Here is a 22,680-nt window from a genome sequence, read left to right as displayed (position 1 = left end):
TTCTGTCTAGTTAGGTTTTTGTTTGGCGGTCGTGTAGGTCGAAAAGGCAACTGATATTAGTTTATGCCCGGTTAAAATCGACTTTTTGACACATATATTACGAGATTATTTTAAAATTATATTTCCTAAAATAAATAAAAATATAATTTATATATGATTTGACATGTATATTACAAAATTTATTTTAAAAATGTATGTTTGATATAAATAAAATTATGATTTATAAAATCATATAATCAATCTTGGTGTCTATACCAAAGTTTGAAATTTCACAAATTACAAGATAATAATAAAAATAATTTATTCTGATTTCGTTACATAAAAACAATGAGAACGATAAAATCTGCGTACATCTCACCGGGGTCAGCAGGTGTCCCATCTTATTACTGCAGGTCTGCAAAATGTTGGATTTATGCTATTTTGCAGATCCCATACCAATTATTCACCGGAAAACTAGAAACAACTATGACACACCAATCTTATATAGTGCTATATAACCATGAAGCATTCAACAGTAAAACAACACTTGTGCTGTTGTGCACTTCAAACAGTTTTATTAGTTTTATTGTAATATCTGCTTTTCAAGATTTGAGTACTTGAGCAGATCAAACACGAAAACACAACACGAAAATACAACAATCATAGTAATGTACAAGTTGTAAACACCCGAGAAAAAGGTTTTAAAATTCAAAAGATTGCTGTATAAAGTTTATTTGTGTCTGGCATATCGAGATTCACTAGCTTCGAAAAAGTTGTCACTCTTCTGTACAGGGCTTCAGCAGTCTGTCAAGTCCTTGTGCCCTTGTAAAAGAAACATGAGAACGATTTGTGTGGCCGTTGCAATGCGAAACTTTCTTCCTTTTCCGGCACAAATAATCTTCGGTGCCTAAAACATAACTAACCTGCCACAGACGATAGACTGTTAGCAACATGAATATGAAAGAATGCACACGAACAGATATACGATTGATGGACTGAAACATTCATAAGATTACCTTGGCAGAAGAGATGTTAATCCTGCATTCCAAACCATTATAAATTTGAAGTCCTTCTATGGCCTGGTCTGTATGAGAAAGTCCATTGCCAGATGCAAATTTGCGCTTGTTTCTGCAATAAAGTGAATTAATATTGGAGTTTTATACGCAATCCTGATTAGACTAGCTATTCAACTAATTGAATACCTCCTCAAGATAACCCCTGATCCGCTCTTTTCTTCAGGATTGTCCTCCATATAAGATTGAAGAATGGAGTCCATGAAAACAGCACCTGGTTCAAGCTTGTCATAACCATAGTCCATAAGTTGCACAGACAATTGTAGTGGTTTAGATGACTGCCAATGAATTAAAATATCAGTACGTTTTGTGTACCACAGAACTCCGACCCTTGCCATTTAAGTTGTTATCAACCCAAAATAATTTTTTAGTACAAACTTACACATTCAATACGGTACATGTACTCGTCTCGAAGGAGGGCACGGGCATTATCATGATAAAGTTTATCACTGGAGATCCCACGTCTTAATTTTTCGTAAGCATAAAGTTGGATAAGTTTATCATCCAGATCATTCATTGCAATTGTTTCTAGCTGCACGCAATTACAACACACACAGACACACACACATCATTTTAGACGAAAGGAGCAAAATATGTAAAGAAAGATGGAAGTGAGTTTGTCTCTTACCTGGTTGACAAGTTTTTTAACCAGCTTGTCTAATGTGAATAGAACATACGATTCAGCACCCATCAAAGTTCGACAGTGATCCTCAAATTCTGTATTATCAGAGGATCCATCCAATAACTTAAAGAACTCGTCCATTAAACTGTCCCAACAGATACAAATTTGCGGTCAATATAAATTAATGATATATGGAGTGCTTGTAAGCAAAATCAAGTCATTATATAATTCACCTGACACATGGGTCGCTTGGGGTTGCATCATTAGAAGTCTTACAATTTTTTTCAGCCGAGGACTTCACAGCCTTTATTCTATCATATAGTGTCTGTCAACATAAGAAGAGAAGCACAATGAATTAAAGAAAACAGTAAATTAGAAGGGAAAAACTAATGATAAACCTTGAAAAAGATTTGTCAGAATTTCTGACCAAAACTGATTAGAGTTCTAAAATGATGTGAACTTACTTCATAGAGCCGAAAAAGAATATAGAAAGAATCATTCCCATAAAAGATCTGGGTATTTTCCTTTTGCTTGTCAAGTAACAGTGAAGGTACATGCACTTTAAGAGGCTTCACTGAATTCAATCGAATGTCACCTTTGTCATCATCCATCGTAGCATCATTTTCAACTTCATCTTCTTCACTATCTCTGGTTTGGTATTGCATGCTTGTAGCACTGTCTTCAGGTATGTGATTAGCCTCTCCATGTCCTTGCAAATTGTGGTCTTCATATTCTCCGCTTGGAGATAGTTCATTCTCCACTTTCACAGTTGTAGATTGAACTCGAGATTCTTCTTTACATTGCTCACCATTGATGCTCTCTGTCATTGCTCCAATCAAATCAGAAATTGGTTTGGAATCACCCTGCAAGATGTAAACCAACCAATATGGTAACGTAGACATACAATGTACAAATTATAGCATGTTGAATCCTGATTACTTCCCATATTTATTTACCTGCCTATCTAAAGCTGGATAAATTAAAAGATAAGGCTACAAAGGTGCATCATGCATTAATAACGGATCTCTGTACCGACTGAATCACTCTAAGGGTCTACATCACATGTCTAGTTTGGAATGAAAGCCAAAAAATGGCGGGCAAGACATAATATCGCCAATAATAAATTATATGTTATCCAAGTCAAGCCAGAGGATAAAATGCTGGGTCTCAGGATCAAAGAGACGCAAGTATAGTTAGTCATAAATTACAAGACCAAAACAAATGCATTAAATGCGTCATATATCATAACTTTAGCTAGTAAAATAATGTAATCAAAGCATCATATCCTGAAAAACATATTTCTTCCCACACCTTGTAGTTATGAAAGCATAAAAAGGAACAAAGTACTAAAAGCAAGGCAGAGTAGGAACAAAACAAATGCATATATAAAGCTACACCAAATGATGAGGTATGTGGCCACAACCAACAGTTAAGCTAAAACCACATTTAAAAAAATAGAGCGTTCATGGCGAGAATGTGCATACCTCAGCTGACGAAGGCAAATTTTCTAAAAGCCGCCCACTAGCAGCAGCTTTTTTAGATTCCAAGGTAGTTAAGATCCCTGGCAAGTAAAGACATAATGTTTGTTCAAAATAAAATTTTAATTAAATAATATACGAAAACAAGTACTCGGTGCACAAAATTGAACATAGGTTGTTTAAGTGAACCTGGTGTATTTTCTTCATGGATTCTTTCATAATTGCCCTCCACTTCGGCAGTTGAAATACTAGAGCAATCTGGTTGTTCAGTTTTTCTAATTCTAGGCATTTCATCCATGGGAGTGATATTATTTTTTACTTTCTCAAGGTGAGGTTTCTCATATTTTGAGTCTCCGTTGACAGAAATATGATCTGGATCATGGAACTTATCTTTACCAACTCCGCCATTGTTACCAGTAACACCAATAGGACTGCCATCAGTTTCTCCGGTACAAGGAGCAACACCGTTAGCAACAACAACAGCCTTAACAAAGTCCCCTTCAGTGTTCTCGGCATGTTGCAACTGAGATGAAACACCAAGCATTGGTGCTAGCAAAGTTGTATAGACCTTCAAAACTTGATCAGATCGTTCAGCTGGATACATATATTGACAGGATTTACTAATGAGCCAATACACATAGAAATGAATGTCAGAATTGGGGAGTTGAAATTTCAAATTCGGTATAACTGGTTGTCTAGATCCAGTAGCAATAGATGCCAATACATCATCTTCTTCTTGCTGGTTTTTACTCATTTCCTTAATTTCGGCCAACAATGCTGCATAAAGAAAAAACCATGAAAGATTCACATAAATGAAGATAGGCAATAAATGGTTCTTAACAGAAAGTTAGATGCTAATATTATCTTTTTCTAGCAAATAGGATAATGGTAGGTGTGATCTATTGGCCTCTTATAGTGTTTTCTTATCACTAACTAATGTAAAACTAATTTATAGATGAACAAAGCACAAACTTAACAGTGACAAGTAGTAGAACATACAAGTCTTGCACGCAAATTCAACAAATGTTTAAATGATTAAAAAGTGCGACATAAGTCCTTGTTTGTAATACAAAATATGAAAGGGGAGAAAGTATTACAAGAAACTCAATTTCACAGAGAATGAATCATTTTGACAAGTACATAGAGACAAACAATCAAACATGATAGTGGGGAAATTTGTTGAACACATACATTCTGTCACAAACACATATGTAATAGCAAACAGAACTAAAGAAAAACAATTATAAAACATGATACAAAGACCTCGTGTCAAAGGTATGTCGCAAAATCTTATACTTGAAAGCTGCAAGTTATTACAGAAATTGCGACCTTCCCCAAAAAGATCATCAAGGACATCAAAAGCAAAAAATAATCTTATATTCAAGATTCCTTTTTTACACAACTAAAATTGCTTTCTATAGGATGCCTAAAGTAGGGGTGGCAATATCAAACACGGCCCGGAATCCGACCCAATCTGCAAACCGATTTACTGAGACAAAATCCGAAAGCAACCCAAAGATCACCCGATTGACCCGAAATGATCTGAAATTAGAATCTCATTTCCGAAAACTTCAATTTTAAGTTATTTTGACCCGAAATTGACCCAATTGCTGACACGAACACGACCTGTTACCCGAAATTGCCACCCCTAGCCTAAAGTACTTTACCACTACAACAGTAATTTGATATAAACCACCGGACCTTACCGAGCCTGTTTTCCAACAACAATGAATCAAAGCAAGAGAAAATGGAATGTGAAACCTAGACCCTCTAACATTCAAAAAAGAAAAAAAATAACAAAGCATAAGAATTTTGAAAAACTAATAAACGACAAGGGGTGTATTTTAGCATCACGTTACCTTCTTTCGGAAAGTTTTGGCAAGCCATGATAGCTTAGATATGATCGGAAGATCTTGATATATATATATATTGTTATTATATCTTAGATTTGATTGAAAGATCTTGACATAAAATCCGTTTAATTGTGATGGAAAGATCTCTAAATATAATTCAATAATAGCTAAGACAATATCGAAATATATAGTTAAAACGTTTCACATTTTCCATGCTGGCCCCCCCTCCCCTCCCCTTTTTTGTATTTCTAGAAAACTCCGCTTGCTCGTTCGCATTCCAACCTCAACAATATTGTGCAATGATATATTGGCCTCGTTATTTTCATGATCCTAATATAATAAAGTAACATCCAAAAGTAAGTCATGTGCTTGTATCCTTTCAAGAGGTAATTGTTTACATACACAATAATATGTCTACAAACGTTTCTGTTCCCGATAATTTCATAAATTTTCCTTCCGGATAGCAACAACTAAATGCCTTGTATGATTATATTGATCGGCACATCAAGAATGATAAGGGCACTTTGGCAAACATATTAACTGGTCTATGTAGAAACTGGAGATAAACCTTTTTATTAAGTGTTTTACCTGTAAGGTTTTAAAATGTATAGAACTTGTTGTATGTGTCCTGTATTAAGTACCGTGTCAGGCGCTCAACACATTCAAAGCTAAGGACACTCGATACTTTCTTTTGGGTCAAAACATGCACAATTCTGAGATATATTTCTGAATCCAAAACTTGAACATGTATCCATGTTGGACCCCTCTAGCCAAGTCCGACTAAACAAACCACTTCTAAATACATTTACTGTAAAGTAATAATGAGATAATTAATAAATACCTTTACTACTCAACCTCTTCGACTCCTCCTGCTTGAAATAGAAGCTTCGGTGATCAAGTGATCTATGGTGGTTCTTTGCATATATTTCAGCCCAAACTTTACTATAATCAGAACGACATCTTGTCCACTCTTCCTCTTTCTGCTTTAAGCGATGTAATATAACGTCAAGTGCAAGTGGTGGATTGTTTCTTAAAATGTCCATCACGTCAAGCCCATGGTCACCATATACACGTTCAATGCACCTTAAATTTAAAGCTAAATAACAACAGATAAAACTCAATAAGCACACCACAGTAAATATATAAGTAAAGTATCCGTAAGAAGACAGCTCCAACCTGTTAAATGGTCTTCAATATGAATTGAACTTTCATTAATTGTATTATCATTGATCTTCTCTAACAAGTTTTCTAAACTTCTTGTTGTCGCTTTTACAGATTCTAGCAGCATATCCAATTCAAACCTGACCAAAAAAATTTACTTTATTACCAATTTCCAACAGAGTGGAGGAGTAGTGATGGATCAGTAATTCAAATTATTGGCTGTGATGCAATGACAAAGCGAGGAACAGAAAGAAATATATGGAAGCATCAACAAAAATACTATCAGCATGACATAAAAAGTTTTACATGCAACAGAAGATGCCAAGTTCCAAAAGGATATATAGTATTAAAAACTTAAACTTCTGTGAGAATATTAAAGGATGCATGAATTAACAACCAAAAAAAAGGTGGCTTCTGTGAATTTATTATGCATGCAAAATATAAAGCCGGATATGACAAAGAAACGCACTTATCATCTTCACAGCGAAATAAGCTTTCTTCGTATTGGTTCTTGCGCATATGCTTAAAAGAGTAGTCCTCACTTCCTGAAGTAACTGATACCCAATAATCATTCAATACTTTAGCATCAGCATCTGTTCTCCAGCTCACTGATGGAATTGGATACTGTGTCAAACAAACAAGACAAGTTATATGCAACATTTTATTTATTTTTAATTATTCAGCTTCCAAAAGATTGAGGAAATAATTGACATACATTTTTAGGCAGAAGCCGGTAACTGGGTGTGCAGCGCTCACAAGTAGACAGGTCAAGTTCATTGATTGGTTTAACCAATAATTCATCCTTGTTTGGAAGCTGTGATATGTTGCATACTGATTCATCTTTACCTCTCGAAGCTATTCTATGCGATCTCTCTATTTCTCTGTCTTCATGATTTTTATCCTTGTAATGCTTTTCACCTTTTTGATCTCTATCTCTACTATATACTTTAACAGATATAGGTACATGTTCGTTGCTCCAGGAACCTCCTACAAAGTAAATTTAGTTATGAACTTTAAAAACTACTAATATATTAAAGCAAACAAAATAATGCTATGCTTAAGCATATATGAATGTATATAATATAGCGTGTGCATTGATATTGTCAATTTCTGACAACTACTTCAAAGTATTAACCTGTAAATTCATACTTTTGCTAGTGTGATTAGTTTTAAGTTGCAATATATTTTTTGTGATCAGGCAAACTGGCCAGTAGTGTAATACCCACTTCAATATAAATCACAGAGAATGAAGCATACACATTTCACACCTTTGTAAAATCGTTCAGACTGTTCACCATTCGCAGCAGTTTTACAAATGGGTGATGCATGATGCGGAGCACCATTATCATAATCCCTATCATCCACTCTTCTTTTCCTACACTTGCTACTGTCCCTTCTCTCCATTTCCTTGCTACTTTTCTTATGGAAGTCTTTATTAATTCCCGTCGCAAATCTATCATGTTTTGGGTCAGGTTCATCAACATTAAAGTGCCGAACATCGAATGAAGCTGCGGCCTTTGATAAAAGAAAAACAATAATTTTAGCATGATCTAAGTGAAGGAAATCGCATAATACACACATAATAATTTAGGAAATACCTTCTCTGCACGTCCAATCCTCATCGCGGACGCAGATGAGCTCTGATAATTATGATAAGGGATAGGACTCCTTTTGGAGTGAGGAGAATTATTCAAGGGCTGTCCCGAGGGACCAGGTAAGAAGCGGCCAAACTCTTCTATGAGGTCTACTTGGTCACCAAAAAGATCAACCACCTGCAACATATTCACATTATTAAGAAAGGGGAACACTGGAGACAAGTAACAATAAAAAGAATAGACATTGATGAGGGACAATAATAAAAAAAACCTCCTGGTTGACTTCTGCGAGGGTTTTGGTTTGCTTCCCGTACATGTCCAATATGTAGAGAAAAGTCTTGTACACATTCTCTTTACCTTCAAACCTCTCCTGCGTTTAAAAAACTTAATTCAGACAAAAGTTTCTACTAGCACAAAAACATGAGAATTGGACCAGAATGTTGGTTAACCTTAATTTTTTCTACAAAGTCAATTGCATCGACGAATCTAACTCGTTTTCTTGGAGGGTCTGGTTCATCCTCACTGGGCAGCTCACTGGGAAGGGTGATTACATAATCCTTTGGTAAAAAGGCATTGAATCCCAGAATCAGTTCTCTGTCCCCTTGAAACAATTCCTTTACTCTTGCTATGACATCGGCAATATTAATTCTAAAACACAAGAAACGAGTGAAATGAGATGAGTTGATTCAGTGGCAAATAGCATAGTTGTAAAAACTAAAAGCAGATAACAAGGATAATAAAACCTTTCAATCATAAAGCTTTTCATGATTTTAACGAAGTCTTCATATTTCCCTTCTTCGTCTTTGAATCTCTTCTTCACTTGATTCAGAAAAGAAAAGGCAACGTTTGGTGTTAGTTTCATGTTGCTCCCCTTACTGGTCATTCCAGTTTGCCTGCAGCCAATTACCGAAACTGATTATTAAACAATTTACTGAAACAAATGCAATGTAATCATCACACCCATGATTGTATATATGAATTCAACTTAAGATTTTATTACCGAATTCCATAACAGTTCAGCCTAGGCAGATATTTGATGCAATGCTACTGGAAACAATACAATGTCGAGCATATACCTAAAGAAATTACAATAAATACACAACCTCACAATAATCTAACATTGCTGAATAGCATCAAAATCGATTAAATAAAAATCCCCGGTCAAGTAAACACATAATTCATTCATCCACAGACAAAAGTCAAATGATTCAGGGGAATACACGACAACTCACTTATTACTTGCCTAATTCTACAAAAATCACCTCTAAACCTCTCCATTTACGTAATTAACTCATAATTTCATGCTTCATTCATATCTTCAATTCTTCTTCAACAATCTAAACATCACAACCTAAACATCTACCAAAAAACACAAACACACAATCAATCAACTCATAACTAAAACCCCAGCAAGATTATCAATCAAAATCACTACTTTTTCGAAAAAACAATTCGCATTACTTAATCACAAACAAAAAAACACACAAAACAAGAACAAACATCTATATACACAAATTTATACAACAAAAACAATCAAGAACAGGAAATTCACCAGAAAAGCACCGATCTTTGATGCCAGGGCAGCCCAAAGCTTCAAATTCAGCACCCAGAAACTAAAAATTCCCTGCAAAGATGAAGTCTTGGCTAACTTTTTATATGTATGTATGCAGTATTTATGTATTATTGGGTACACCCTTTATTCTTGAAGTACTTAAATCTCTCTGTCTCCCTCTGGAGAGAGATGATAAAGACAAAGCTGGGAGAGAGATATAGCTAGTTGGGACTTGGGAGAGATTGTATGTATATTTCTTGCAGAGAGAGGGGCTTTAGATACAATGAGGGGGATTATATATACACCGAATTAAAATACAGCAACACATTGCGTTGTTCTTTGAAAATATGGTCGTTAATCATTTGCCGATGAATAAATTTATATGAAATACACTTTTAAAAAATTGCTAATTTAACTATTTAATTGCTAAAAATTGTTATTTCGATTTGAATTCTATAACTTTATTCATACGTATTTAGATGAAATTAATTAATTTTTATTTTAATTATTATTAATCTATAATTCATTGATTAATTTGCAAATGCATTTCAATATTTAATGATAGATCTATTTTTTTTACAAACAGTCGAAAGATAATAATTCATTTATTTATGATCTCAATTATATATTCATTTTGAGATACATTTTTTAAACAATATCTTCTGAATAATTTACGTCAAACGGTCGAAAGATAATAATTCTATGATAGTGATATACAGTAATTATGTACTTGTTTATTTCTCGACCTTAATTGGGCATATACTTAATCCTATGGGCCGGATATTTTATTCGACCAAAATTCTTAATCCATGCCTTGTTTCTGTTTTTCCTTTTAGGTTTGGGCCTTTGGCAGGTATACTTATATCCATGAGACTTTAATACTTGGGTTTTGAGAAAACAATACTACTAGTATGGAAAGAAATTGGGCCTTTGCGATTATTTCAGTGGCCCAACAAACCGTTATGGACTCTTTTACGACTTGTGATTCAAAATTTATTTCATTTGAAATGATACCGTTCGGTCCAAAAATATATAACATATATGTATTTGTAATAATATAATATATCAAAATAATAATATATAACAATATGATAACTTTTTTGATATTATAATATAATATTATAAAATATTCTATAACATAATTGATATTTTAAATGTTTGTTTGTATACAGGAGTTAGTATAAGCAAACCAGCAAAGGCCGTTCGTGTAAAGGCGACCTATGTTAATTTTTGATACAGTTTGGGTCGCCCTTACAAGGGACAGCCTTTTCCTCGTATTGCTCCTATTTAGGGAGGTTTCATATAATTAAATTGGTTAATTTTGAAAAATTGAGAAAACTAGTTGTTTTTCAAAAATAATAAGTTCAAATCAGTCATTTATGAAAAGGATACGCTGGACAGCGTATGCTGGACTACTAAACGTCAAAGCATACGCTGGACTACTAAACGTCAAGGCGAAGTAGAATAATAATATACCACCGAAAAAAGGTTTAGCGAACGAAAAATAAGAAGCGGTGATTATGAAAGAACAAATCAAAATTCTTGAATTCAACAGAAAATAAAAGATCAATAACGTAATTAGGACACTATAACAGATAATAATTGAGAGAGAATCTCAAGATTCCCGTCACATGGAATTGTGATATGAGATGAGTTGCTTCCGTCTATGACAATTTCTCTCTCCTAACATCCCAGAAAAATGGTGATTTCGTTCGGTCAATTAAATGAATTTAGGAATTTAAAATAAGCCGTTAAAGCTTTATGATAACTAAATTCGAAATTTAAATTGAGTCTTTAGTGTATATTTTTAAAAGCCAAAATACTTGAAACCAAAAATATAAACAAGATAAAGGAACATAAAAAAATTGAACATAATACATCGTAAAGGATAAAAATAATGGGATAAGTATAATAACCCCAAGAAAATCTTATCAAGTAGTAAATCCTTGGCGGCTTGGCTAGATGCATAATCAAATAGAATTATCAAAAAACACACAAATTTTTTAATAACATTTAATTACCATCATATATGTGGTCAATAACAACTTCACGTACTATCAAAAGATTCAAAACACATCAGAAAATGATACCCGTATAAAAACCATATAGGAACGAACCGTCATCATACATGACACTAGGTGTGGCAATTTCGGGTAAAGGTAAACTGAAAATTGAAGTTATTAGAAATGAAATTCTAATTTCGGATCATTTCAGGTCAATCGGGTGATTTTCAGGTCACTTTCGGGTTTTTGTCTCAGTAAATCAGATTTCGGGTTGGGTCGGATTCGTGTCGGGTTTCGGGTCGTGTCTGATATTGCCACCTCTCCATGACACAAAAACAAAAACTTTTTTTTTTTGATAAAATAAAACAAAGCAAAACTTTTTTGTTATTGATTAACAGAAAACGTGGGATTGTTTAACTAGCCTAAAGTATTTGATACCCAACAACTCACGTACTGCCAGCTTAATAAAATAATAATATATTATAGTTTCAATAATCTTCCTAATTAAAAAAAGCACCCGGAAATAAGTTGAGTAACATATTAGAAATGGAACATGGGCTCACAAAGTAGTCCAATACCATGAATACTCACAAGAAGAATGAGTACAACTATACACGCCACTACTCACGTCCTTCTCATATATCACAATCCAAGTAAACTAATTATTAAGTCAATAATAATTTTATGCAGCAATTATTTTCAGTCGACTTGCCGACCACAAAAGACTATTCAACAAAATATAAATTGAATTATCAGGTGTATTGACATTGAAATAATACTTCAACAAAACTATTGATATTTATATATGGCTCCGAAGTTCATCAATACAATTAGCTTTATGGGAATATTGAGAGTAACAGAGAGTCGAACCGAGATATATGTGTCGTAGGGGCTGTGCAAGTACTGTATAAGTCTACAATTTTTGCTACATGTTCTTGCTCGCTGAATGGTGATAAATAACTGAAGCTAGCAAGCCTGCATATTTGACCTACCAAAAAAAAGGAAGGACACACTTTACTATCATTCTCCAATTAGTCTTACTCTGATTTGGCCCAAGGATAGAAAACAAAATATAGGCATATATAAATATTAATATTCAACAGATTCCCTGTCATACTTGATCATCTTCCAGACTTTCACAGAGCTTGAATTCTACGTGCTGCACACAACTCTTTTCTTCATATATACATATACCTGCATACATACACATAAACTGCGGATCAGTGCATATATCAGTATTACTGTAGATATGTGTATAAGCTAAGCCACCCTTCAACAATCAATACCCAGAATTCAGGCTGTCAAAATAATGGATTCTTCTGAGCAACGGCGCAGGAGAAAACAGAGTTTAAGTAAAATTAAGCTTAGCTCTGTAAGTGTTAAGTCGTTTATCTTGTTGGTTTTATTCACTTCACTCTTTTTCTGGTCGTATCACAATAAGATTGTGATCACACCCTCTTCTCTTCAGTCGGTTTCAATTCTTGCTTCTTCTAGCTTGTCAGTGTTATCTTCATCTTCTTCGATAAATTCTGCAGACACGTATAGGATTGAGGATCAGGTTCGTTTTCCTGATCAAATTTTGTTATTGGTTTCGAGAAGAGCTGGAAATGATTTGATGATTGGGAAGAATGATAGGTTGGAATGTATTTATGGTACAAGTTTTTTCAATGAATCTGATAGTAACAAGATTGGTAGGGTGACAAGTAATAGTTTGTCAGTTGATGAATATACAGATGATCGTTTTATTGTTAGGTGCCCACTTCCACAGATGAATTACTTGAAAGTGGTGGATTTGGTGTGGTTAGGCAGAAGTTTGAGCTATTATGACGGAGATGAGAGTTTATGGGGAAGGAATTGGAAAGTTAATTCTTGGGAGAAGGTTGTTTATGAGGCGGTGCTGGACGGGGAGACTGCAGTGGTTTTTGCTAAGGGATTGAATTTGAGGCAGGATAGAGAGTCAGACCCAACTCAATTTAGTTGTCATTTTGGGTTGGGAAACTGGGAGAGGGATGAGAGGTTTGTGCTTACAACCAAGGCAATTACGGCTGCTCAAGAGGTTGTTAGGTGTTTGTTGCCGCAAAGCATTAGGAGTCGTCCTGAGAAGGCTGAAGGGATTCGAGTCACGATTGGAGTGACCCGTCATGTTCATGCCAGAGGTAAAGATTACGAGCTTATGCCTTCAGTTGCTAAACTTTCTAACTCGAAAGTAATGGTTAATCAGAAGAAAAAATACGAGCTCTGTGCATGTACAATGGTATGGAACCAGGCTTCTGCAATTCGGGAATGGATAATTTATCATGCCTGGCTTGGGGTTGGGAGATGGTTTATATATGATAACAATAGCGATGATGGAATTAAGGATGCTACAGAAGAGCTTGATCGTGAAGGGTACAATGTCAGCAGACATATGTGGCCTTGGATTAAGACACAAGAAGCGGGTTTTTCACATTGTGCTCTCAGAGCCAAAGATGAATGTAACTGGGTCTCCTTCATGGATGTTGATGAATATTTCTACTTCCCAATTCCAACACGCAGCCAACGCAGGAATAAAAATTTAGTTTTCCCTGGTCAGGATTCCCTGCGACACATGGTTGCAAATTTTTCATCAACATCAATCGCGGAGATAAGAACAACTTGTCGCAGCTTTGGACCATCCGGGTTAAGATCACCACCCTTACAAGGAGTCATAGCAGGGTACACTTGCAGGCTCCAATATCCCGAGAGGCATAAATCTATTGTACGTCCTGATGCACTTGACGACACACTTCTCACTGTGGTGCACCATTTTCATCTAAAGAAGGGATATACTCATCTCAATTTGCCACAAAGCATTGCAGTGATTAATCACTACAAGTACCAGGTGTGGGAGACCTTTAAAGTGAAGTTTTTCAGAAGAGTTGCTACCTATGTGGCTGATTGGAAAGACAACCGAAAAGAAGGGTCAAGAGATAGGGCACCTGGATTGGGTACAGAGGCGATTGAGCCGCCCGATTGGCGGCTACGCTTCTGTGAAGTTTGGGACACTGGCTTGAGAGACTTTGTTTTAGCTAACATGGCTGATCCTGGAAATGGTTTACTGCCGTGGCAGAGGTCTTGAGAGTGGTAATAATGTATAAATCATTTAAAGGCACATATACATATATGTAGTTCAGGTTTACCAACCACTACCCTTCATTTCCCCATTCTTCATAGGTTTATACAAAATATTCATTCTTATAGCTATAGGCATACATTTGGAAACATATAGAACAAAGCACAAAGTTCTAAATAGCTGTAAATTTCTTCTTCCTTTTTTTGTAATATATGTGAAATGGTACGTTTGTACTAGAAGTCATTAAATGAAATATCGAATACTTTTCAGTCATATACATGCATTGAAAAGTCTGTTTATCTTATACATAGAGAATGAAACTTTTAGCTAGAAGGTTGGAAATTAGTAAGAGACAGTATTGCATATATCATGCAATTAAAATTACAATTGAAACAAAGCATGGTTGTTATACAAAAGCTTAATCAACTTCAGTTAGCCAGTCATAAGACTTGGCCAGTGAGCTAGATGAGAATTTTAATTAAAGTAATTAGACAGTGTCACGAATTCAGATAAAGATCTATAAAAAAATAATCGTAAATGAGTACAACTGTTAACAGAAAACTGGAGAGAAAAAGAGTAACTACTTGTAGCCATCAGCACTTGCAATAGCACATAAATTGACCCTACGGCCTACAGAAACATCAGGAAGTTCTAAGCATTACCAACGTCCCTACCCCCTCTAGCTTCTAAGAACCTAGTGGGAAACTTAGAAGAGAGATATTATAGATGTACCAGGAAAAAAAATGGTGCACATCTAAGGATATTAGGCCATTAAACTAAATGACAAAAATAGAGGACCGGACCTATTTGTAATACCTAATTAGTCATATGCATGTACTCATTTATATATATAAGCACACAATTTACATAAGGAAGGAGTTCCAGGATATATCAATGACATTTCCTTGAAAAGTCAGCAAGTGCTTGGATAACAAACAAAGGAAAGTTGCTTGAATATGAACTTTCTGCATTGTGAAAATTTTAAAAAAACAGTTCTAGCAATAATTTAATCAGAAGGACTTATAGTAATATTACAATGACGATTTACCTTCGGGAAAGGAAATGTGGATCTCAAAGTATCATCAATTTCAACTTCTATCTTGTGTTGCCATCGGAACAGCAATAAGATTCTTTGCTAAAGTAGCATCCAACTTGTCTCCGATCATTGTAATCCATGCCTGTAGACGGGAGGATAAATAGAAAAAGGGTCATTAGTATATTAATTCCACAAATGGCCATCGGATTGTCATTATTTGAAGTTGACACTGGAGCATGATTAACTAATCTTGTAAGATGGTATTAATAAATTGCAGCAGATGATCTTTGAGGAAGCAGTTACAGTCTGCTGTCAGTTGGGGCCTCGCAGGTTAGCAGAACTTATTCTAAATAACTTATCGATGGGAAAATACTTAATTGCACATTTGACATCAAGTTGTAATCATGTAAAATTCTAGGAGAAGTGATAGATTATTGCAGAATGTATGAGTGCTAAAACTAGGTTTATTGGTACAATCAACACTTTACAATTGGAACTTGGAAGTCAGCAATCAAACACTATTGTCTATAAACTTCAAAATTTAAAAAAACAAACACCTGATCAGAAGTTGTAAAGCCCCTAATCGTGTCACCACCAATTACTGCAATTCCTTTGTCTCCAAGAGGTTGCAAGATTACTGCCTACCGAATCACACAATATATCAACGACAATCATAATCTGAACTTGCTAGTTCAAACAGAAAGAGTTCAAATAGAAAGAGAAACACTTGAACCTAAAGAGCAATTAAGTAGATTAAATTACACTATAAATGGGTTACATTTATAACGGAGAGTTGAAAACAAATGAGAAGGTTCTTTTCGGAAAGTGAGCAGTTCTCTGTTATATATCTTATATCAGTGTCAGAATAAAAATTGAAACCATCTTGTACTTTGGTATGATTAGGAACTATGCATACCTGTGTATTTGACGGAAGAAATGGCAGCTGGGACTTCCCAGGATAGAGAGATAGGTTGGCCAGGTAACTCTCTGAAAGAATAGGTAAATTTTATTTTTATTGTTCTTTTCAATTTTAAAGTCAGACTACTCGAAAAAAGTAAAGAACTGCATGAATATTGCTTACGCGATCCGGATTTTATAGCACTTTGATATAATGACCCTTGCATCAGTTTACTAGCATCCACTAGGAGAGGTTCGCCTACGTGAGAAGAAGATGCAGCAGCAAATCCAATTTGGAGGACACATCTATTATCATAAACAATAACAAGAGATCTGCAGCATGTCACCTTCAATACTGACTCCCATGCCCTAACAAAAAATGAAATGAGCAATTGCAGGTGTATCCTGATGTAGCTATTTGGCATGCGCTTTCTAGTGATAAACTTCCCAATGTTAGAGGTTAGCATTTGTTACATGCTTTCTAAGATCCATATTATAACAATAGAAATTTTGCATTAGGATCCATTGCTTTGGATACATTTAATCTAAAGAAACCATCCAAAAATACACTGCCAGACTCCCTGCATAGATTGCCTATTGGATGCATATTTCATTATAAGAAAAAACCTTTTCCGTCCGGCCTAAATGGGGAAGGCTGACATATTTGTGTGTATGTCACTAACAGTTCTATATGGACAATCTGCAGATCAGAGATATTGATGAGCTTGCAATGGCTTGGTTGACAACAAACTTTATCAAGCAGATATATATCTGTTAGATCAAGTCCAATGCATGCTAAATTACGTATAGCTACTGCTATAAATCGAATGCAGAGTTTTAAAATAAAACCAAATAACTTTATTAAGGAATCAAATTGTGTCTATCCATACTACAGAAAGTGCATGCTACCTTTTAATCATCCATTTTCACACTTGCATGCTCAGGTGGTAATTATAGCGACATCTATATTTGATTCTATTATAGAACCAAATATAGCATTTTTCTATTTTGCATCCCGGTTTAGCATTGCATTGGAGTGATGATCATCAGACTTGCTCTTAGTTTCACTGTATTGTATGGACCCTTCCGTATTGTATTAAGCAGTTACATCTGTTACAAAAAATGTTGGTGGTTTTACCTAGGCAGAGAAGGGATAAGCAATTTAAAAAGATTAATAATGTTGCTGAGTAGCCTGAGTTGAATAAGGATTTCTATCGGACCAAATTTATCCACTTGTTTATTAAGAGGCTATTATATTTACTTCATCTTTATCAGCTCTCTCTCTCTCTCTCACACACACACACACATATCTGTTTACCTTTGATATAAACAAGCAACTTGTGCATAATGTTAGTTACCTACCATTAGAAGCTTCAAGCAAAGGTCTTTCATATATTAAGCTAATACTTCTCATCAAACAATTTGCTAATCATGGTCCAGTATAACCATAAACGATTCCTAATTTTTTAACTTTTTGCAAAATGGGCAAGAGAAAATTCCATTTAAGGACAAGTTCAGGATTTCCAATATGGTCTTGAATGATTAGACAGAATGAAAAATTGTAATTTAAACTAGCAAAAAGAAAAAGAAGAGAGATGGAACTTATTAAATTGTTCAGCAAGTGAGGAGTTGTACCATAGCAATTCAGAAACAACATCATCAGGAAGGTCAGTGCATATTCTTTGACACTCTACACCTTCAGGATTCACCTGAAACCATAGACAACGACATACGAACCTTATCAATTTGTTGTAGTAACGAGTCCATGTGCATGTAAGAAATATTAATGACGTAGAGGATGGAATTGGGACTGTGAATCAACAAGTTTGTTGAGTAGAAGAATGAAACCTTACCACATATATAGTTTTAGGTCGGATGGAAAGCCAAACCAGACCAGTTAAAATATTTGTTACTGCCAGGCCAAGTGTCAGAAGATCAGCTCTAGACTGTGAGCTGAGATGCAAGATTTGACATCCTTTTAAGTAGATAAAAGAAGTGACATAGAAGCAATATGAAGAATCACAAACCAGAGTACCAAGAGATTCTAAAAGATGGCTACAAATGTGATTATTATGAGTGTGGCAAATAAAATTATATAGTTATACTAAGTGAATATATAACTGAATACAGACACACACACACGCATATATGTATGTATATGATTAATTATATTTATTAGAATAGTGAAAAGCAAAAATCAAAATAATATGAATTGCTCCATATAAAAATAAGATAAGTCCATCTAAGGCTATAAATGAGCTGAGCCAAGCCAACTGTGGAGTGATCATTTATCGTTTTGAACTACTCGAGCTTCAATCGAGTCAAAAAAATTGTTTGAGCTCGGCTGTTTGGATAAATATTGTTCACGAAAGAACAACACGTGGGCATGACTCAAAGCTTTCTCACGAGCTTTTGCTCGTGAACAACTCATGAGCAATACTCATGACGTTTTTCATTTGTTTATGATCATGCATAAATAGTAAATATATTGTTACAATAAATTATGATATACTTTTATTTAGTATTTAAAAATTTTCCATTAGAACTATATAATATATATATTTTTTGTCAGGGTTGTAGATACTTGTACAACAACGTAACACCTGAAGATGAATTTCTTTTATTCAAGAAAATTTATTATCTAACCGAAGGACATGCAAGACATCGCCGGACATATAGACAATATAACTTTAATGTCCAAATATAGGAATCCTGAAATTAAGCATTACGCTATTCCTCACCCGTGCAAGAGATAAAATTAAGCTATGATATAGTTTTATTACCTAATATATATGATAATGTAGTCTAATTAATGATACTAATAAATAATATTTTGATAATCAAACATACATATATACTAAGTCTAATTATCAAATTTGTTCACAAACCACTAATACTCAAATTAAGTACTCCCTCCGTCCCAAAATACATGTCACTTTGACTTTTTCCACGTAATTTGAGATGCAAAAATAATATACTTCTACATATTATTTTTCAAAATTTCCTTTTCTGAATAAAAATATAGATGTTAAATTTTTATTCAGAAAAAGAAATTTTGAAAAATAATATGTAGAAGTATATTATTTTTGCATCTCAAATTACGTGAAAAAAGTCAAAGTGACATGTATTTTGGGACGGAGGGAGTATAATTATGACCTTACTTGTGAACTTATTCATGAACTATGAGCAATTTCGGATCATTTACAAATCGACCCTTAAAATAGTTTTCAAGATCGACTAGTTTATGAACCTAACCACACTCGAACCAAATGGGGTTGAGCCATTCACAAGTGTATCAGCTCATTTAAAGCCTTTAAGCCTATCTATTATGTTGCCTTTCAAGGGTCATGTTCCCTGACATATGTATGTCAAGGAAATCTTAACCAACATATCATTTTCTGGCTGTTGGATGAATATATCCATCAGTCAGGATTATAACTTACGTCCAGCGCTTAAAAAGCGCTAGACATATTAGAATCTTGTTATAATACTGGCCGCTCGATATTCATCCAACGGCCAGAAAATGATATGTTGGTTAATAATTCCCTGGCATACATATGACAGGGACCAGGACCCTGCCTATTATATACTCCTACTAGATTGGTCCCTAATATCATTCACATCAACAGTAATAAAGGACCATTGCTTGTAAAATTCCATGAGATAGAGTAACACCTAACTTTAAATTGTGGGGTCTTCACATTTTCCTTCTAAATTGGAACTGCCTCTCAAATTCATTAAAATCACAAACGTAGCATACTTAGGTGAAATGCTTCCAATTAAACCAAGGAACAAACACATTCCACAAATGATGAGAAAGAACTTAACAATTAGACTAACTTTTCAGAAATTAAACAATACCTACTCTAAAACCATAATCAAAACGTACGCAATCATATCCACATTAATTGATTTCCCAGCACAACACAAACTCACATTACAACGCGTACGAGCCGAATGAAATAAGGAAATTTACCTGCTAGCATCAGCAACAAGAGCAACACCAGAAAATGTGCGATTGAATAAAACAGCTAGTAAAGAAAAGCCTCCAACGTAAACAGGTAAGGATCGAACGACGTCGTCATTGCTCGCTACCCAATCTGCTATCACTTCTTTTTTTGGCTTCGGTCCTTTGTATTCTCCCTATGTTGCAATCCAATAAATCAAGCTCAGTTGAGAGGGAGAGAGGGAGAGAGATAGAGAGAGGAGGGAGAGAGGGAGAGGGAGAGGGAGAGAGAGAAGGAGAGAGAGAAGAGAGAGAGAGAGAGACCTGTAAATTGGAATAAGCTCTAATGGAAGGTTTGAAAGAGGGGCGGTGACGTGGAGGGGTGATGTGAAGATATAACGGTACGTGAGGACGGAAAAGTGTTCCCGCTTCCATTGTAACTAAATTGCTACTTGGCAGAGAGGTCCAGAGGGATACCGATGTTTTTAACAAATGTATATGAGAGCAAGTTCACTGCTATTGTTTTTGCTATAATATAGCATTAAAAAGTATTTTTTGGTGCTAAAATAAAATTTGCATTCCAATGCTAACACCCTGCTCCCGAGTTTTAAAAAAAGGGAAAATAGATTTTTTTGCCACCCAACTTATTATTTGTTTAGAAACCTACCACTGAACTATAATTTTTTTCTTTTTTGCCACTAATGTTAGGTTCGGATTTTTTTTTTGTCATTAACGTTAGGTTCGGATTTGATTATTAACATTATGTTATTCTTTTTAGAGTTAATTGCATGGCACCCCTTCGATTTCAGCATGTTGCACATTGCACCTAATAGTTTTGGAATAAACACTATGCAGCCCCTTATTTTTAACCTGTAGACACTTTCCACCCTTTCCGTCATCTTCTGCCGTTACCGTTAATTTTTGAAGGGACATTTTGGGAAATTTTATTATATTTAATTAAAATCAGACCTTTATTTAAATTTTCCGACCATATAAATGATATTTTTCGGAAATCTATTTTTCGATAGTCTGCAATATAATAGTGACCTGTCTATATCTTTATATGTAGTACTCCATATGTGTCCTAAGTAGTTTATCTTAGAGGACGAGAGTACGGATTTTTTTACTCAGAAAGGAAATCTCAAAATTAACTTATGGAACTATATTTATAAAAAGTGAGAACCTTAAAATACGTGACAAGTAGTGGTAAAAAACTATAAAGTCAAGTGATACTATGGGGCCGTTTGGGTGAGCTTAAAATAAGTGCTTTTTGCTTAAAATAAAAAAGTGAACTAGAAGTCAGAAGCAAGTTAAGACTTAAAATGTGGTCAGCCAAACACCACCTATATATTTGTGGAGTCTTAAAATAATTCATAAAACTAAATTTTTTAGGTTCTTAAAATGCCTCTCGTACTTTAAGGCATATAGATGACTGTATATAATGTTATAGACACATATCATATCACCATAATATTGCAGACTACCACTATGTTTTTATATTGCTAAAAAAATAACATATTGTTAATAATCAAATCAAAACGTAACGTTAGTGACAAAAAAAAAATCCAACGTTTTTTTAAGGGAAAAAAACCAACATTAAATTTTATTCAGAAAAAATAAATAAAATAATTTTTGAAATTTTTTGGAGTCTCAAAATGCATGTCCAACTCTCGTCCTCCAAGGTAAACTACCTAGGACACTACATAAATATATAGACACATATCAGATCGCCATTATATTGCAGAATAACACTATATTTTAATAATACTAAAAAAATAACATAGTGTTAATAATCAAATCCGAACCTAACTTTAGTGACAAAAAAAAGTCCGAACCTAACATTAGTGACAAAAAAGAAAAAAATTATAGTTCAGTGGTAGGTTTCTAAACAAATAATAAGTTGGGTGGTAAAAAAATCTATTTTCCCTTAAAAAAATAGGAAAGCAAGTGAAGAGGAAGGACTTCTACTCGTGCTCCCGAGTTTTTTAAAGGGAGGAAAGCGAGTGAAAGTGAGTGAAAATATAGCATACTTTCACTCTAAAACTTTCACTTCAAAAGTGGGATGTTGCATTCAGTTACTTTCTCTCCTAAAAAAACTCGGGAGCAAGACCTAAGTTCTATAATTAGTTTCAAACTTAACCAATTCATTAACTTTTACCTAACTTCTATATAGAACCAACTCATTAACTTTTATCTAACTTATTAACTCATTAACTAGTTTTCAATTTATAATTATTGATGATGTGGCAACATGGATGGATCCATCCTTGGTTTCAAATATAGAACCAAGGATGCATTTATGCATTCAAATATAGCACCCATTTGGAGTTGAGTTTTTTTTTTTTACTTTTGATGCTATAATATAGCAATAGAACCAAGTATAGCATTGCATTG

General features: G+C 34.5%; 3 protein-coding genes across 4 annotated transcripts; 1 reads left to right on the top strand and 2 right to left on the bottom strand.

The window, feature by feature from the left end:
• Nucleotides 1–515: 515 nt before the first annotated feature.
• LOC108199535 (paired amphipathic helix protein Sin3-like 4) lies at nucleotides 516–9,594 on the bottom strand. 2 transcript variants are annotated; one of them, XM_064082773.1, is made up of 20 exons: nucleotides 9,314–9,452; nucleotides 8,762–8,837; nucleotides 8,505–8,654; nucleotides 8,211–8,409; nucleotides 8,033–8,131; nucleotides 7,765–7,938; nucleotides 7,435–7,681; nucleotides 6,882–7,153; nucleotides 6,636–6,790; nucleotides 6,182–6,306; nucleotides 5,847–6,101; nucleotides 3,342–3,929; nucleotides 3,159–3,235; nucleotides 2,139–2,537; nucleotides 1,908–1,999; nucleotides 1,681–1,819; nucleotides 1,435–1,584; nucleotides 1,182–1,330; nucleotides 996–1,107; nucleotides 516–902 (listed from the first exon to the last, which is right to left on the bottom strand). In XM_064082773.1, exons 3-20 carry the CDS (start codon nucleotides 8,642–8,644, stop codon nucleotides 756–758), a joined length of 3,519 nt encoding a protein of 1,172 aa, XP_063938843.1. In that variant the 5' UTR covers nucleotides 8,645–8,654; nucleotides 8,762–8,837; nucleotides 9,314–9,452; the 3' UTR covers nucleotides 516–755. The 2 variants fall into 2 exon arrangements, with proteins under 2 accessions (XP_063938843.1, XP_017222871.1); XM_017367382.2 differs by lacking the exon at nucleotides 8,762–8,837 and having other exon boundaries at nucleotides 9,314–9,594.
• Nucleotides 9,595–12,044: 2,450 nt separating this feature from the next.
• LOC108200031 (protein COFACTOR ASSEMBLY OF COMPLEX C SUBUNIT B CCB4, chloroplastic) lies at nucleotides 12,045–20,794 on the bottom strand. Its single transcript, XM_017368089.2, has 10 exons — nucleotides 20,611–20,794; nucleotides 20,317–20,483; nucleotides 18,194–18,293; nucleotides 17,976–18,049; nucleotides 16,525–16,709; nucleotides 16,360–16,430; nucleotides 16,001–16,084; nucleotides 15,456–15,585; nucleotides 12,434–12,510; nucleotides 12,045–12,304 (listed from the first exon to the last, which is right to left on the bottom strand). Exons 1-8 carry the CDS (start codon nucleotides 20,719–20,721, stop codon nucleotides 15,496–15,498), a joined length of 882 nt encoding a protein of 293 aa, XP_017223578.1. The 5' UTR covers nucleotides 20,722–20,794; the 3' UTR covers nucleotides 12,045–12,304; nucleotides 12,434–12,510; nucleotides 15,456–15,495.
• On the top strand, nucleotides 12,436–14,680 carry LOC108200030 (glycosyltransferase family 92 protein RCOM_0530710). Its single transcript, XM_017368087.2, has one exon. It carries the CDS (start codon nucleotides 12,626–12,628, stop codon nucleotides 14,411–14,413), a length of 1,788 nt encoding a protein of 595 aa, XP_017223576.1. The 5' UTR covers nucleotides 12,436–12,625; the 3' UTR covers nucleotides 14,414–14,680.
• Nucleotides 20,795–22,680: the final 1,886 nt, after the last annotated feature.

The sequence above is a fragment of the Daucus carota genome, chromosome 8, assembly GCF_001625215.2.
Source record: "Daucus carota subsp. sativus chromosome 8, DH1 v3.0, whole genome shotgun sequence".
Taxonomy (NCBI): Eukaryota; Viridiplantae; Streptophyta; class Magnoliopsida; order Apiales; family Apiaceae; genus Daucus; species Daucus carota.
Note: the sequence above shows the minus strand (reverse complement) of the source record. Positions and strands in the feature narration are given on the sequence as shown.

Coding starts and splice junctions, on each gene's coding strand:
- LOC108199535 (XM_017367382.2), bottom strand. CDS start 8,644: ATGACCAGTAAGGGGAGCAACATGAAACTAACACCAAACGTTGCCTTT. Junction 2,538..3,158: donor ATTTGCCTTCGTCAGCTGAG/GTATGCACATTC, acceptor TACATCTTGCAG/GGTGATTCCAAACCAATTTC. Junction 1,585..1,680: donor TTAAAAAACTTGTCAACCAG/GTAAGAGACAAA, acceptor AATTGCGTGCAG/CTAGAAACAATTGCAATGAA.
- LOC108200030 (XM_017368087.2), top strand. CDS start 12,626: ATGGATTCTTCTGAGCAACGGCGCAGGAGAAAACAGAGTTTAAGTAAA.
- LOC108200031 (XM_017368089.2), bottom strand. CDS start 20,721: ATGGAAGCGGGAACACTTTTCCGTCCTCACGTACCGTTATATCTTCAC. Junction 20,484..20,610: donor GAGCTTATTCCAATTTACAG/GTCTCTCTCTCT, acceptor ATTGCAACATAG/GGAGAATACAAAGGACCGAA. Junction 18,294..20,316: donor CTTGTTGCTGATGCTAGCAG/GTAAATTTCCTT, acceptor CTTGCATCTCAG/CTCACAGTCTAGAGCTGATC.